General features: G+C 49.2%; 2 protein-coding genes and 1 pseudogene across 2 annotated transcripts in view; all 3 read right to left on the bottom strand.

The window, feature by feature from the left end:
- Positions 1-9,642, bottom strand: part of LOC138798988 (zinc finger protein 271-like) — a 69,064-nt gene extending 59,422 nt beyond the window's left edge. Inside the window, exons 1-2 of the mRNA XM_069979644.1 lie at positions 9,299-9,642; positions 8,682-8,734 (exon numbers count right to left, since the gene is read on the bottom strand). Coding sequence (XP_069835745.1) covers positions 8,682-8,734; positions 9,299-9,370 — 125 coding nt within the window. The 5' untranslated portion in view covers positions 9,371-9,642. The remainder of the gene's footprint in view (positions 1-8,681; positions 8,735-9,298) is intronic.
- LOC138799061 (zinc finger protein 585A-like) overlaps positions 1-13,692 on the bottom strand; it is a 178,240-nt pseudogene that overhangs the window by 143,701 nt on the left and 20,847 nt on the right.
- On the bottom strand, positions 4,590-8,422 carry LOC138798901 (gastrula zinc finger protein XlCGF57.1-like). Its single transcript, XM_069979521.1, has 4 exons — positions 8,338-8,422; positions 8,121-8,218; positions 6,767-6,857; positions 4,590-5,632 (listed from the first exon to the last, which is right to left on the bottom strand). The coding sequence occupies exons 1-4, from the start codon at positions 8,420-8,422 to the stop codon at positions 4,590-4,592; spliced, it is 1,317 nt and encodes a 438-aa protein (XP_069835622.1).

The following is a 13,692-nucleotide window of genomic DNA, read 5'->3' as shown; positions in this document are numbered from 1 at the left end:
GTAGTCATGTGATACACTTCAGCTATCAGGGGGATGATGGGAACTGTAGTCATGTGATACACTTCAGCTATCAGGGGGATGATGGGAACTGTAGTCATGTGATACACTTCAGCTATCATTGGGGATGATGGGAACTGTAGTCATGTAATACACTTCAGCTATCAGGGGGGATGATGGGAACTGTAGTCATGTAATACACTTCAGCTATCAGGGGGATGATGGGAACTGTAGTCATGTGATACACTTCAGCTATCAGGGGGGATGATGGGAACTGTAGTCATGTGATACACTTCAGCTATCAGGGGGATGATGGGAACTGTAGTCATGTGATACACTTCAGCTATCGGGGATCATGGGAACTGTAGTCATGTAATACACTTCAGCTATCAGGGTGGATGATGGGAACTGTAGTCATGTGATACACTTCAGCTATCAGGGGGATGATGGGAACTGTAGTCATGTAATACACTTCAGCTATCAGGGTGGATGATGGGAACTGTAGTCATGTGATACACTTCAGCTATCAGGGGGGATGATGGGAACTGTAGTCATGTGATACACTTCAGCTATCAGGGGGGATGATGGGAACTGTAGTCATGTGATACACTTCAGCTATCAGGGGGGATGATGGGAACTGTAGTCATGTAATACACTTCAGCTATCGGGGATGATGGGAACTGTAGTCATGTGATACACTTCAGCTATCATTGGGGATGATGGGAACTGTAGTCATGTAATACACTTCAGCTATCAGGGGGGATGATGGGAACTGTAGTCATGTAATACACTTCAGCTATCAGGGGGATGATGGGAACTGTAGTCATGTGATACACTTCAGCTATCAGGGGGGATGATGGGAACTGTAGTCATGTAATACACTTCAGCTATCAGGGGGGATGATGGGAACTGTAGTCATGTGATACACTTCAGCTATCAGGGGGGATGATGGGAACTGTAGTCATGTAATACACTTCAGCTATCGGGGATGATGGGAACTGTAGTCATGTGATACACTTCAGCTATCAGGGGGATGATGGGAACTGTAGTCATGTGATACACTTCAGCTATCAGGGGGATGATGGGAACTGTAGTCATGTGATACACTTCAGCTATCAGGGGGGATGATGGGAACTGTAGTCATTAATACACTTCAGCTATCAGGGGGATGATGGGAACTGTAGTCATGTGATACACTTCAGCTATCAGGGGGATGATGGGAACTGTAGTCATGTGATACACTTCAGCTATCAGGGGGATGATGGGAACTGTAGTCATGTGATACACTTCAGCTATCAGGGGGATGATGGGAACTGTAGTCATGTGATACACTTCAGCTATCAGGGGGATGATGGGAACTGTAGTCATGTGATACACTTCAGCTATCAGGGGGGATGATGGGAACTGTAGTCATGTGATACACTTCAGCTATCATTGGGGATGATGGGAACTGTAGTCGTGATACACTTCAGCTATCAGGGGGGATGATGGGAACTGTAGTCATGTAATACACTTCAGCTATCGGGGATGATGGGAACTGTAGTCATGTGATACACTTCAGCTATCAGGGGGATGATGGGAACTGTAGTCATGTGATACACTTCAGCTATCAGGGGGGATGATGGGAACTGTAGTCATGTAATACACTTCAGCTATCAGGGGGATGATAGGAACTGTAGTCATGTGATACACTTCAGCTATCGGGGATGATGGGAACTGTAGTCATGTGATACACTTCAGCTATCAGGGGGGATGATGGGAACTGTAGTCATGTAACACACACTTCAGCTATCAGGGGGGATGATGGGAACTGTAGTCATGTAACACACACTTCAGCTATCAGGGGGGATGATGGGAACTGTAGTCATGTAATACACTTCAGCTATCAGGGTGGATGATGGGAACTGTAGTCATGTGATACACTTCAGCTATCAGGGGGATGATGGGAACTGTAGTCATGTGATACACTTCAGCTATCAGGGGGGATGATGGGAACTGTAGTCATGTAACACACACTTCAGCTATCAGGGGGGATGATGGGAACTGTAGTCATGTAACACACACTTCAGCTATCAGGGGGGATGATGGGAACTGTAGTCATGTAATACACTTCAGCTATCAGGGCGATGATGGGAACTGTAGTCATGTAATACACTTCAGCTATCAGAGGGATGATGGGAACTGTAGTCATGTGATACACTTCAGCTATCAGGGGGATGATGGGAACTGTAGTCATGTGATACACTTCAGCTATCAGGGGGATGATGGGAACTGTAGTCATGTAATACACTTCAGCTATCAGGGGGATGATGGGAACTGTAGTCATGTGATAGACTTCAGCTATCAGGGATGATGGGAACTGTAGTCATGTGATACACTTCAGCTATCAGGGGGATGATGGGAACTGTAGTCATGTAATACACTTCAGCTATCAGGGGGATGATGGGAACTGTAGTCATGTGATAGACTTCAGCTATCAGGGATGATGGGAACTGTAGTCATGTGATACACTTCAGCCATCAGGGGGATGATGGGAACTGTAGTCATGTAATACACTTCAGCTATCATTGGGGATGATGGGAATTGTGGTCATGTAATACACTTCAGCTATCAGGGATGATGGGAACTGTAGTCATGTGATACACTTCAGCCATCAGGGGGATGATGGGAACTGTAGTCATGTAATACACTTCAGCTATCAGGGGGGATGATGGGAACTGTAGTCATGTAATACACTTCAGCTATCATTGGGGATGATGGGAATTGTGGTCATGTAATACACTTCAGCTATCAGGGGGATGCTGGGGGCTGTAGTCATGTGATACACTTCAGCTATCAGGGCAATGATGGGAACTGTAGTCATGTGATACACTTCAGCTATCAGGGGGGATGATGGGAACTGTAGTCATGTAATACACTTCAGCTATCAGAGGGATGATGGGAACTGTAGTCATGTGATACACTTCAGCTATCAGGAAGATGATGGGAACTGTAGTCATGTAATACACTTCAGCTATCGGGGATGATGGGAACTGTAGTCATGTAATACACTTCAGCTATCAGGGGGATGCTGGGGGCTGTAGTCATGTGATACACTTCAGCTATCACGGGGGTGCTGGGAACTGTAGTCATGTAATACACTTCAGCTATCGGGGATGATGAGAACTGTAGTCATGTGATACACTTCAGCTATCGGGGATGATGGGAACTGTAGTCATGTAATACACTTCAGCTATCAGGGGGATGATGGGAACTGTAGTCATGTGATACACTTCAGCTATCATTGGGGATGATGGGAACTGTATTCATGTAATACACTTCAGCTATCAGGGGGATGATGGGAACTGTAGTCATGTAATACACTTCAGCTATCAGGGGGGATGATGAGAACTGTAGTCATGTAATACACTTCAGCTATCAGGGGGATGCTGGGGGCTGTAGTCATGTAACACACACACTTCAGCTATCAGGGGGGATGATGGGAACTGTAGTCATGTGATACACTTCAGCTATCAGGGGGGATGATGGGAACTGTAGTCATGTAATACACTTCAGCTATCAGGGGGGATGATGGGAACTGTAGTCATGTAATACACTTCAGCTATCAGGGGGATGATGGTGGTTGTAATTGCACTATTCCAGATGGATTCGGGCAGCAGAGTAATCTTCAGGCTACAGCCCCCCACCCCCTTCCCTTCACAGTCGCAGCCAGGCCGACCTTTTGTTCACCCCCCACATTGCTGATGCCGACCCCGGGAGTGTCCTGACGGTCCTGCCTGCCGCCCTCACCTCACAGCCACCCAGCTCCTGTCAGATCTCCTCCTCGCCTCCCCCACCTCCAGCCTTCTTCTGCGTTCTCCCCTCCCGGACCTTGCAGCTCTCAGCCGCTCTCCTCCCTCTCCTGCCACCGACCCTGTGCTGCCCTATGGATGAGCTATGCAATGCTATACTAACCCGGGACCCCGCGCACCCCTCTGCCCTTGTGAGAAACTCACCGGCCCAGCTGTGTCTCATGCTCGGTGCCTGTGGAGGTGGGGGAAGGTCCTCATCTTAGCCCATAGGACCCGCAGTGACACACACGTGTCCCGGGGCTGGCGATGTCAGCGGCAGGAGCGGCGACGTAAAATTTGCTGGCGGCAGCGGCATAGTAGGAGGAAGATCTGGGCCCGAGTGAGCGCGCAGGGTCCCGGGTCTGTGTTCGCAGGGGTGGCACAGAGAGAACATAGCCGCCTGTCATGTTCTCGGCACTATATGTTAAACTACGCTATTTTGTAGTTTAACATAAAGTATCGATACCAGGAAATCCTGGTATTGAACCGTTTTTTTGCCTCGAAAATCGATAGTAGTATCGATTTTTCGGTGCATCGTGCATCCCTAGTGTAAACCTGCTGATTGTTTCCCTTTAACTTTCCAAAGCTGTCGCCTACAACAAACCATCACTGCTGCTATACAAAGATAAAAAAAAAATAAAAACCCTGTTAGTCTTCCAGGAGGCGATCATAGACCGCCTCTCCTGGGCTTGTCTCTTCTCAAATCTCAGCCCATCATGAAGGTATCGAAAGTCAATGTCTCCTGCGGCCGAACTGAGGACTTCAAGAACTGTAGAGACTTCTGTTCTGTAAGAGCTCGGGGGTGGCCGCCACCTCCTGATGGGTTCTCTGATGTTTAACCATATCAGATTTCTGGGTAAAACTTTTTCCGCATATCAGACATGGAAACGGCCTCTCCCCTGTGTGAATTCTCTGATGTTTTACAAGACACGATTTCTTCGTAAAGCATCTGGTACATTCTGAACATGTGAATGGCTTCTCCCCCGTGTGGATACTCAGATGCTTAGCAAGATCTGATTTTAGGGTAAAACGTCTCTCACATTCCAAACAGGAATATGGCTTCTCCCCCGTGTGACTTCTGTAATGTTTGACCAGATCTGAATTCTGGATGAAAGATATTCCACATTCAGGACATGAATATGGCTTCTCCCCTGTGTGGACTCTCTGGTGTTTATTAAGATCTGATTTCACTGTAAAACGCTTCCCACATTCTGTACACGGAAGGGGCTTCTCTCCTGTGTGGATTTTTTGATGTTTAATTAGATCTGATTTTTGAGAACAGCTTTTCCCACATTCCTCACATGAAAACGGCCTCTCCCCTGTGTGACTTCTGTGGTGTTTGAGAAGACCTGATTTCTGGGTAAAAGATTTTCCACATTCAGAACATGAAAATGGCTTCTCTCCTGTATGGATTTTCTGATGTTGTACTAGATTTAATTTCTTGGTGAAACATTTACCACATTCTGAACAAGAAAACTGCTTCTCCTTTTGGATGTTGGTATGGTTTCCTAAATGTGATTTCTTGGTAAAACTGTGTCCACAATCCAAACATGAAAAGGACTTCTCTCCTGGGTGGATTTTCTGGTGTTCAGTAGGACCTGACTTCAGGTGAAAACCTTTCCTACACTCTGAACACTGAAGTGGTGTCTCTTCTGTGTGAGGTTTCTTATCTAATTCAAGTTGAAACCATTTGCCACACCCTGAACACAGGACCATAGTCTGCCCTTGATAATCAGGGGAGATGTTATTCTCATTTCCCTCGGTGGATGACGGGAGGATTTGTCCCAAGTCTTCATTGTGACCATCTAGAGAAAAAGTAGGACTGTTATTTCCTAATTTCAGAATACTTCCAGCTCTTCATACTAGCTATGTCCGGCTAGTACTTAAAGGTGGGAGACTGAGGTAAAATGGGGACAACAGGAACAACCTATCTATGCTCCAGGATATTCAGTTAGTAGTAAGTCAAGCGCATATAGCCGAAAACTCCACTGCTCTCACTAGGTTTCCTAAGGGGTCTCCCTGACTGCAAGATGTGGCCTACATCACTGATTCTGTGTCACTCGTGTCCACAGACAGCAATAGGCAGAAGCTCAAACCTGTGAGTGAGCCTCACTTGAGGAGCCCCCACAGCTAAGTACCCAGGGGCCCCACTACCCCAATTGACCTGTCAGTTCACTGCTGCTCAAGTCAAGTATTCAGAGACTGAGATTGTCTATAGTGAGAAGCTGTAATTTATTTGAGTAGTCTAAGGGCCCTATTACATGGCCTGATCTACAGGGGGAAGCAAACAGGACTTGTCAGATCAGCGCTCGCTTGCTCCTCCTTCCCCGCTCGTTGTCTGTGTTACTACCTTATTCAGAGACTGATATTCTGTACTGCACCTTATACAGAGACTGTGATTTTCTATACTGCTTCTTTAAACATATAAGTTTACCGTGTTCTGGTTAAGGGCCCTATTAGAAGAGAGCTCCCTGAAATCGCTCACCATATTACACAGAACGATAGTTGTTACTACAATCGCTTACGCCATCTGATCCCAGCAAATGAAGAAATGATGTAGAATTACAGCGAATGATTAGTGAACGATTAACAATGATTTTGGATCAGCTCAAAAGATCCAATGATTTTTTTCTGAAATTCTAACTGCAGGTCAATAAAAAAAACAGGCAAAGAGATCCAGAGACCACTGAAATGTGTGCCCAGATCAGGAATATTATATAAGGAATATAGAAGTAACCCAGTAAAACCATCAAACAAATTAATATCACATGCGTTTCAGGCTTCATGAGCACAGAAAATATTCATCCAGTAATATTGCTACATAAGTAACGTGTTCACAGATGTGTGCAGTGCGGGATCTTTCTCTGCCCCTCCTTCATACCCACCGTCTCTATGTCACATGCCCCGTTCTTTACCTCCCGCTATTCCCTATTACTCACCTGGGGCAATAATATCAGTTGGGGTGTTCTCTTCCTTACACGGCTGATCACTCCACACATCCAGCTCTTCTTCTTCCATAACAATATCACCCTCATCAAATCATTATAATCATTAACTACAGAAAGATCCCCACCATCTACCTGCTCCTCCTGCAGGACAGTGTCATTTCCCCCTCCTCCATCTACCTGCTCCTCCTGCAGGACAGTGTCATTTCCCCCTCCTCCATCTACCTGCTCCTCCTGCAGGACAGTGTCATCTCCCCCTCCATCTACCTGCTCCTCCTGCAGGACAGTGTCATCTCCCCCTCCATCTACCTGCTCCTCCTGCAGGACAGTGTCATCTCCCTGCTCCTCCTGCAGGACAGTGTCATCTCCCCCTCCATCTACCTGCTCCTCCTGCAGGACAGTGTCATCTCCCCCTCCATATACCTGCTCCTCCTGCAGGACAGTGTCATCTTCCCCTCCATCTACCTGCTCTTCCTGCAGGACAGTGTCATCTCCCCCTCCATCTCCCTGCTCCTCCTGCAGGACAGTGTCATCTCCCCCTCCATCTACCTGCTCCTCCTTCAGGACAGTGTCATCTCCCCCTCCATCTACCTGCTCCTCCTGCAGGACAGTGTCATTTCCCCCTCCTCCATCTACCTGCTCCTCCTGCAGGACAGTGTCATTTCCCCCTCCTCCATCTCCCTGCTCCTACTTCAGGACAGTGTCATCTCCCCCTCCATCTACCTGCTCCTCCTGCAGGACAGTGTCATCTCCCCATCCATCTCCCTGCTCCTCCTGCAGGACAGTGTCATGTCCCCCTCCATCTACCTGCTCCTCCTGCAGGACAGTGTCATCTCCCCCTCCATCTACCTGCTCCTCCTGCAGGACAGTGTCATCTCCCCCACCATCTACCTGCTCCTCCTGCAGGACAGTGTCATCTCTCCCTCCATCTACCTGCTCCTCCTGCAGGACAGTGTCATCTCCCCCCTCCATCTACCTGCTCCTCCTGCAGGACAGTGTCATCTCCCCCTCCATCTACCTGCTCCTCCTGCAGGACAGTGTCATCTCCCCCTCCACCTACCTGCTCCTCCTGCAGGACAGTGTCATCTCCCCCTCCATCTACCTGCTCCTCCTGCAGGACAGTGTCATCTCCCCCTCCATCTACCTGCTCCTCCTGCAGGACAGTGTCATCTCCCCCTCCATCTCCCTGCTCCTCCTGCAGGACAGTGTCATCTCCTCCTCCATCTACCTGCTCCTCCTGCAGGACAGTGTCATCTCCATCTCCCTGCTCCTCCTGCAGGACAGTGTCATCTTCCCCTCCATCTCCCTGCTCCTCCTGCAGGACACTGTCATCTCCCCCTCCATCTACCTGCTCCTCCTGCAGGACAGTGTCATCTCCTCCCGGACAGTCCTGGGGATCCAGTGGAGCGGGACATGTCTCTGGTGGATTCCTCTTACTGGATCCATCTGTAGGAGTCACACACAGTGACTGAATACATTGTGTATATGTGATGAGCAGATGATGGGGGGTCTAGGGGACCCCAATACTGCTCTCTCCTTTACCATCAATGAGAGTCTCCTCTTACCCGGTGATGTGAGGGGCCGGTGGTCCTCCATCATGGCCTCCTGGTACAGATCCTTGTGTCCTTCTACATACTCCCACTCCTCCATGGAGAAATAGACGGCCATATCCTGACACCTTATAGGAACCTGACACACACAATGATCCAGTCATCATCCAGACCCATCATCCCTTGTGTTCCTGGATGATGTCCCAGCATTCCCAGCAGCATTGCTCACCTCTCCAGTGAGCAGCTCCATCATCTTGTGGGTGAGTTCTAGGATCTTCTGCTCATTGTTCCTCTCAGGTATCAGTGAGGGAGGTGGAGGCTCCGTGATGGGGCCCCGGGCCCTGCTCCATCCTCCTGACCTGCTGCTGGGGGCTACACACTCTCCACAGGTCTTCTTCACTACTGTGTAATCCTGAGGATGGAGAGCCCCTGATAAATATCACTATATACAGAGCCCCCAGCTCTCCGCTCATGTCCTGTATTATTACTAGAGATAAGAGGGAGGTCATGTGACCCATCCCCCAGAATCCCCCACCTCTCCGCTCTTGTCTTGTATTATTACTAGAGATAAGAGGAAGGTCATGTGACCCATCCCCCAGAATCCCTCACCTCTCCACTCATGTCCTGTATTATTACTAGAGAGAAGAGGGAGGTCATGTGACCCATCCCCCAGAATCCCTCACCTCTCCGCTCATGTCCTGTATTATTACTAGAGATAAAAGGGAGGTCATGTGACCCATCCCCCAGAATCCCTCAACTATCCGCTCATGTCCTCTATTATTACTAGAGATAAGAAGGTCATGTGACCCATCCCCCAGAATCCCTCACCTCTCCGCCCATGTCCTGTATTATTACTAGAGAGAAGAGGGAGGTCATGTGACTCATCCCCCAGAATCCCTCACCTCTCCGCTCATGTCCTGTATTATTACTAGAGAGAAGAGGGAGGTCATGTGACCCATCCCCCAGAATCCCTCACCTCTCCGGTCAGCAGGTAGATGATCTCCAGGGTGAGGTGTAATATGGAGGTCTCTCTTCTTTCTTGCTCCATCCTTGGTGGATCCGGCAGGTAGAGGAGCAATCTCTTACACTGTAGGGAGCTGAATGGGAGGAAGGATCAGTAACCTCCTCATTCTGCAGAGGAGAGAAACTTCCAGACACTTTAATGTGGAGAATGAGAAATGAAGCAGAAAGTAAGATGTGGCTGCTGTAATCTGCAGCTTCCTGGCTGTATATACAGAGCGGTGACTATAGAAGAAGGAATCTCTGTATATAGTGAGGTATAATGGAGCCGCCCATCCCCCAACCAGGACCTTATACATCACATGTTACATACTGATGCTGGAAGGACCTGTGTGATGTCACCAGTCACATGGGAGGGAGGTGGAGTCACCTAGAGGTCCGTCTTGTGATCACTCCAGGTTTTGTGGAAGGCTCCATACACTCTATACACATACAGCTCTTCATCAGTGTAGTGACTGGTACAGGAGGAGGAGACATCAGTGTAGTGACTGGTACAGGAGGAGGAGGAGACATCAGTGTAGTGACTGGTACAGGAGGAGACATCAGTGTAGTGACTGGTACAGGAGGAGGAGACATCAGTGTAGTGACTGGTACAGGAGGAGGAGACATCAATGTAGTGACTGGTACAGGAGGAGGAGGAGACATCAGTGTAGTGACTGGTACAGGAGGAGAAGACATCAGTGTAGTGACTGGTACAGGGGGAGGAGGAGACATCAGTGTAGTGACTGGTACAGGGGGAGGAGGAGACATCAGTGTAGTGACTGGTACAGGAGGAGAAGACATCAGTGTAGTGACTGGTACAGGAGGAGGAGACATCAGTGTAGTGACTGGTACAGGAGGAGGAGACATCAGTGTAGTGACTGGTACAGGAGGAGGAGACATCAGTGTAGTGACTGGTACAGGAGGAGACATCAGTGCAGTGACTGGTACAGGAGGAGGAGACATCAGTGTAGTGACTGGTACAGGGGGAGGAGGAGACATCAGTGCAGTGACTGGTACAGGAGGAGGAGACATCAGTGTAGTGACTGGTACAGGAGGAGGAGGCATCAGTGTAGTGACTGGTACAGGAGGCGAAGACATCAGTGTAGTGACTGGTACAGGAGGAGGAGACATCAGTGTAGTGACTGGTAAAGGAGGAGACATCAGTGCAGTGACTGGTACAGGAGGAGGAGGAGACATCAGTGTAGTGACTGGTACAGGAGGAGAAGACATCAGTGTAGTGACTGGTACAGGAGGAGGAGAAGACATCAGTGTAGTGACTGGTACAGGAGGAGACATCAGTGTAGTGACTGGTACAGGAGGAGACATCAGTGCAGTGACTGATACAGGAGGAGGAGACATCAGTGCAGTGACTGGTACAGGAGGAGGAGACATCAGTGTAGTGACTGGTACAGGAGGAGACATCAGTGTAGTGACTGGTACAGGGGGAAGAGGAGACATCAGTGTAGTGACTGGTACAGGAGGAGGAGACATCAGTGTAGTGACTGGTACAGGAGGAGGAGGAGACATCAGTGTAGTGACTGGTACAGGAGGAGGAGGAGACATCAGTGTAGTGACTGGTACAGGAGGAGAAGACATCAGTGTAGTGACTGGTACAGGAGGAGGAGACATCAGTGTAGTGACTGGTACAGGAGGAGGAGACATCAGTGTAGTGACTGGTACAGGAGGAGGAGGCATCAGTGTAGTGACTGGTACAGGAGGAGAAGACATCAGTGTAGTGACTGGTACAGGAGGAGGAGACATCAGTGTAGTGACTGGTAAAGGAGGAGACATCAGTGTAGTGACTGGTACAGGAGGAGGAGGAGACATCAGTGTAGTGACTGGTACAGGAGGAGACATCAGTGCAGTGACTGATACAGGAGGAGGAGACATCAGTGCAGTGACTGGTACAGGAGGAGGAGACATCAGTGTAGTGACTGGTACAGGGGGAAGAGGAGACATCAGTGTAGTGACTGGTACAGGAGGAGGAGACATCAGTGTAGTGACTGGTACAGGAGGAGGAGACATCAGTGTAGTGACTGGTACAGGAGGAGGAGACATCAGTGTAGTGACTGGTACAGGAGGAGGAGACATCAGTGTAGTGACTGGTACAGGAGGAGGAGGCATCAGTGTAGTGACTGGTACAGAAGGAGACATCAGTGTAGTGACTGGTACAGGAGGAGGAGGAGACATCAGTGTAGTGACTGGTACAGGAGGAGGAGGAGACATCAGTGTAGTGACTGGTACAGGAGGAGGAGAAGACATCAGTGTAGTGACTGGTACAGGAGGAGACATCAGTGTAGTGACTGGTACAGGAGGAGGAGACATCAGTGTAGTGACTGGTACAGGAGGAGGAGATATCAGTGTAGTGACTGATACAGGAGGAGGAGACATCAGTGTAGTGACTGATACAGGAGGAGGAGACATCAGTGTAGTGACTGGTACAGGAGGAGGAGGAGACATCAGTGTAGTGACTGGTACAGGAGGAGGAGACATCAGTGTAGTGACTGATACAGGAGGAGGAGACATCAGTGTAGTGACTGGTACAGGAGGAGACATCAGTGTAGTGACTGGTACAGGAGGAGGAGGAGACATCAGTGTAGTGACTGGTACAGGAGGAGGAGATATCAGTGTAGTGACTGATACAGGAGGAGGAGACATCAGTGTAGTGACTGATACAGGAGGAGGAGACATCAGTGTAGTGACTGGTACAGGAGGAGGAGACATCAGTGTAGTGACTGGTACAGGAGGAGGAGACATCAGTGTAGTGACTGGTACAGGAGGAGGAGGCATCAGTGTAGTGACTGGTACAGAAGGAGACATCAGTGTAGTGACTGGTACAGGAGGAGGAGGAGACATCAGTGTAGTGACTGGTACAGGAGGAGGAGGAGACATCAGTGTAGTGACTGGTACAGGAGGAGGAGAAGACATCAGTGTAGTGACTGGTACAGGAGGAGACATCAGTGTAGTGACTGGTACAGGAGGAGGAGACATCAGTGTAGTCACTGGTACAGGAGGAGGAGATATCAGTGTAGTGACTGATACAGGAGGAGGAGACATCAGTGTAGTGACTGATACAGGAGGAGGAGACATCAGTGTAGTGACTGGTACAGGAGGAGGAGGAGACATCAGTGTAGTGACTGGTACAGGAGGAGGAGACATCAGTGTAGTGACTGATACAGGAGGAGGAGACATCAGTGTAGTGACTGGTACAGGAGGAGACATCAGTGTAGTGACTGGTACAGGAGGAGGAGGAGACATCAGTGTAGTGACTGGTACAGGAGGAGACATCAGTGTAGTGACTGATACAGGAGGAGGAGACATCAGTGTAGTGACTGGTACAGGAGGAGGAGGAGACATCAGTGTAGTGACTGGTACAGGAGGAGGAGACATCAGTGTAGTGACTGGTACAGGGGGAGGAGGAGACATCAGTGTAGTGACTGGTACAGGGGGAGGAGGAGACATCAGTGTAGTGACTGGTACAGGAGGAGGAGACATCAGTGTAGTGACTGGTACAGGGGGAGGAGACATCAGTGTAGTGACTGGTACAGGAGGAGGAGACATCAGTGTAGTGACTGGTACAGGAGGAGACATCAGTGTAGTGACTGGTACAGGAGGAGGAGACATCAGTGTAGTGACTGGTACAGGAGGAGGAGACATCAGTGTAGTGACTGGTACAGGAGGAGACATCAGTGTAGTGACTGGTACAGGAGGAGGAGACATCAGTGTAGTGACTGGTACAGGAGGAGGAGACATCAGTGTAGTGACTGGTACAGGGGGAGGAGACATCAGTGTAGTGACTGGTACAGGAGGAGGAGACATCAGTGTAGTGACTGGTACAGGAGGAGGAGGAGGAGACATCAGTGTAGTGACTGGTACAGGAGGAGACATCAGTGTAGTGACTGGTACAGGAGGAGGAGACATCAGTGTAGTGACTGGTACAGGAGGAGGAGACATCAGTGTAGTGACTGGTACAGGAGGAGACATCAGTGTAGTGACTGGTACAGGAGGAGGAGACATCAGTGTAGTGACTGGTACAGGAGGAGGAGACATCAGTGTAGTGACTGGTACAGGGGGAGGAGACATCAGTGTAGTGACTGGTACAGGAGGAGGAGACATCAGTGTAGTGACTGGTACAGGGGTAGGCATCAGTGGCTGGCCAGTAAAATTAGCCTGACCCTGGCATTCTGGATTCTGGCCATTAAGTCCTATTTACTTCAATGGAATGGAGTTACAGAACCTGCACCTAAACTGGAGACAAGAGCGGTGCTGTCTCTGGAAGAAAGCAGCCATGTTTTACGAACGCTGATGTCTCGGCAGATTACAGCTTTTTTATTCATCTCATATAGAGGACTACACAGCTAAACTCCC

Source organism: Dendropsophus ebraccatus, chromosome 8 (genome assembly GCF_027789765.1).
Source record: "Dendropsophus ebraccatus isolate aDenEbr1 chromosome 8, aDenEbr1.pat, whole genome shotgun sequence".
Taxonomy (NCBI): domain Eukaryota; kingdom Metazoa; phylum Chordata; class Amphibia; order Anura; family Hylidae; genus Dendropsophus; species Dendropsophus ebraccatus.
Note: the sequence above shows the minus strand (reverse complement) of the source record. Positions and strands in the feature narration are given on the sequence as shown.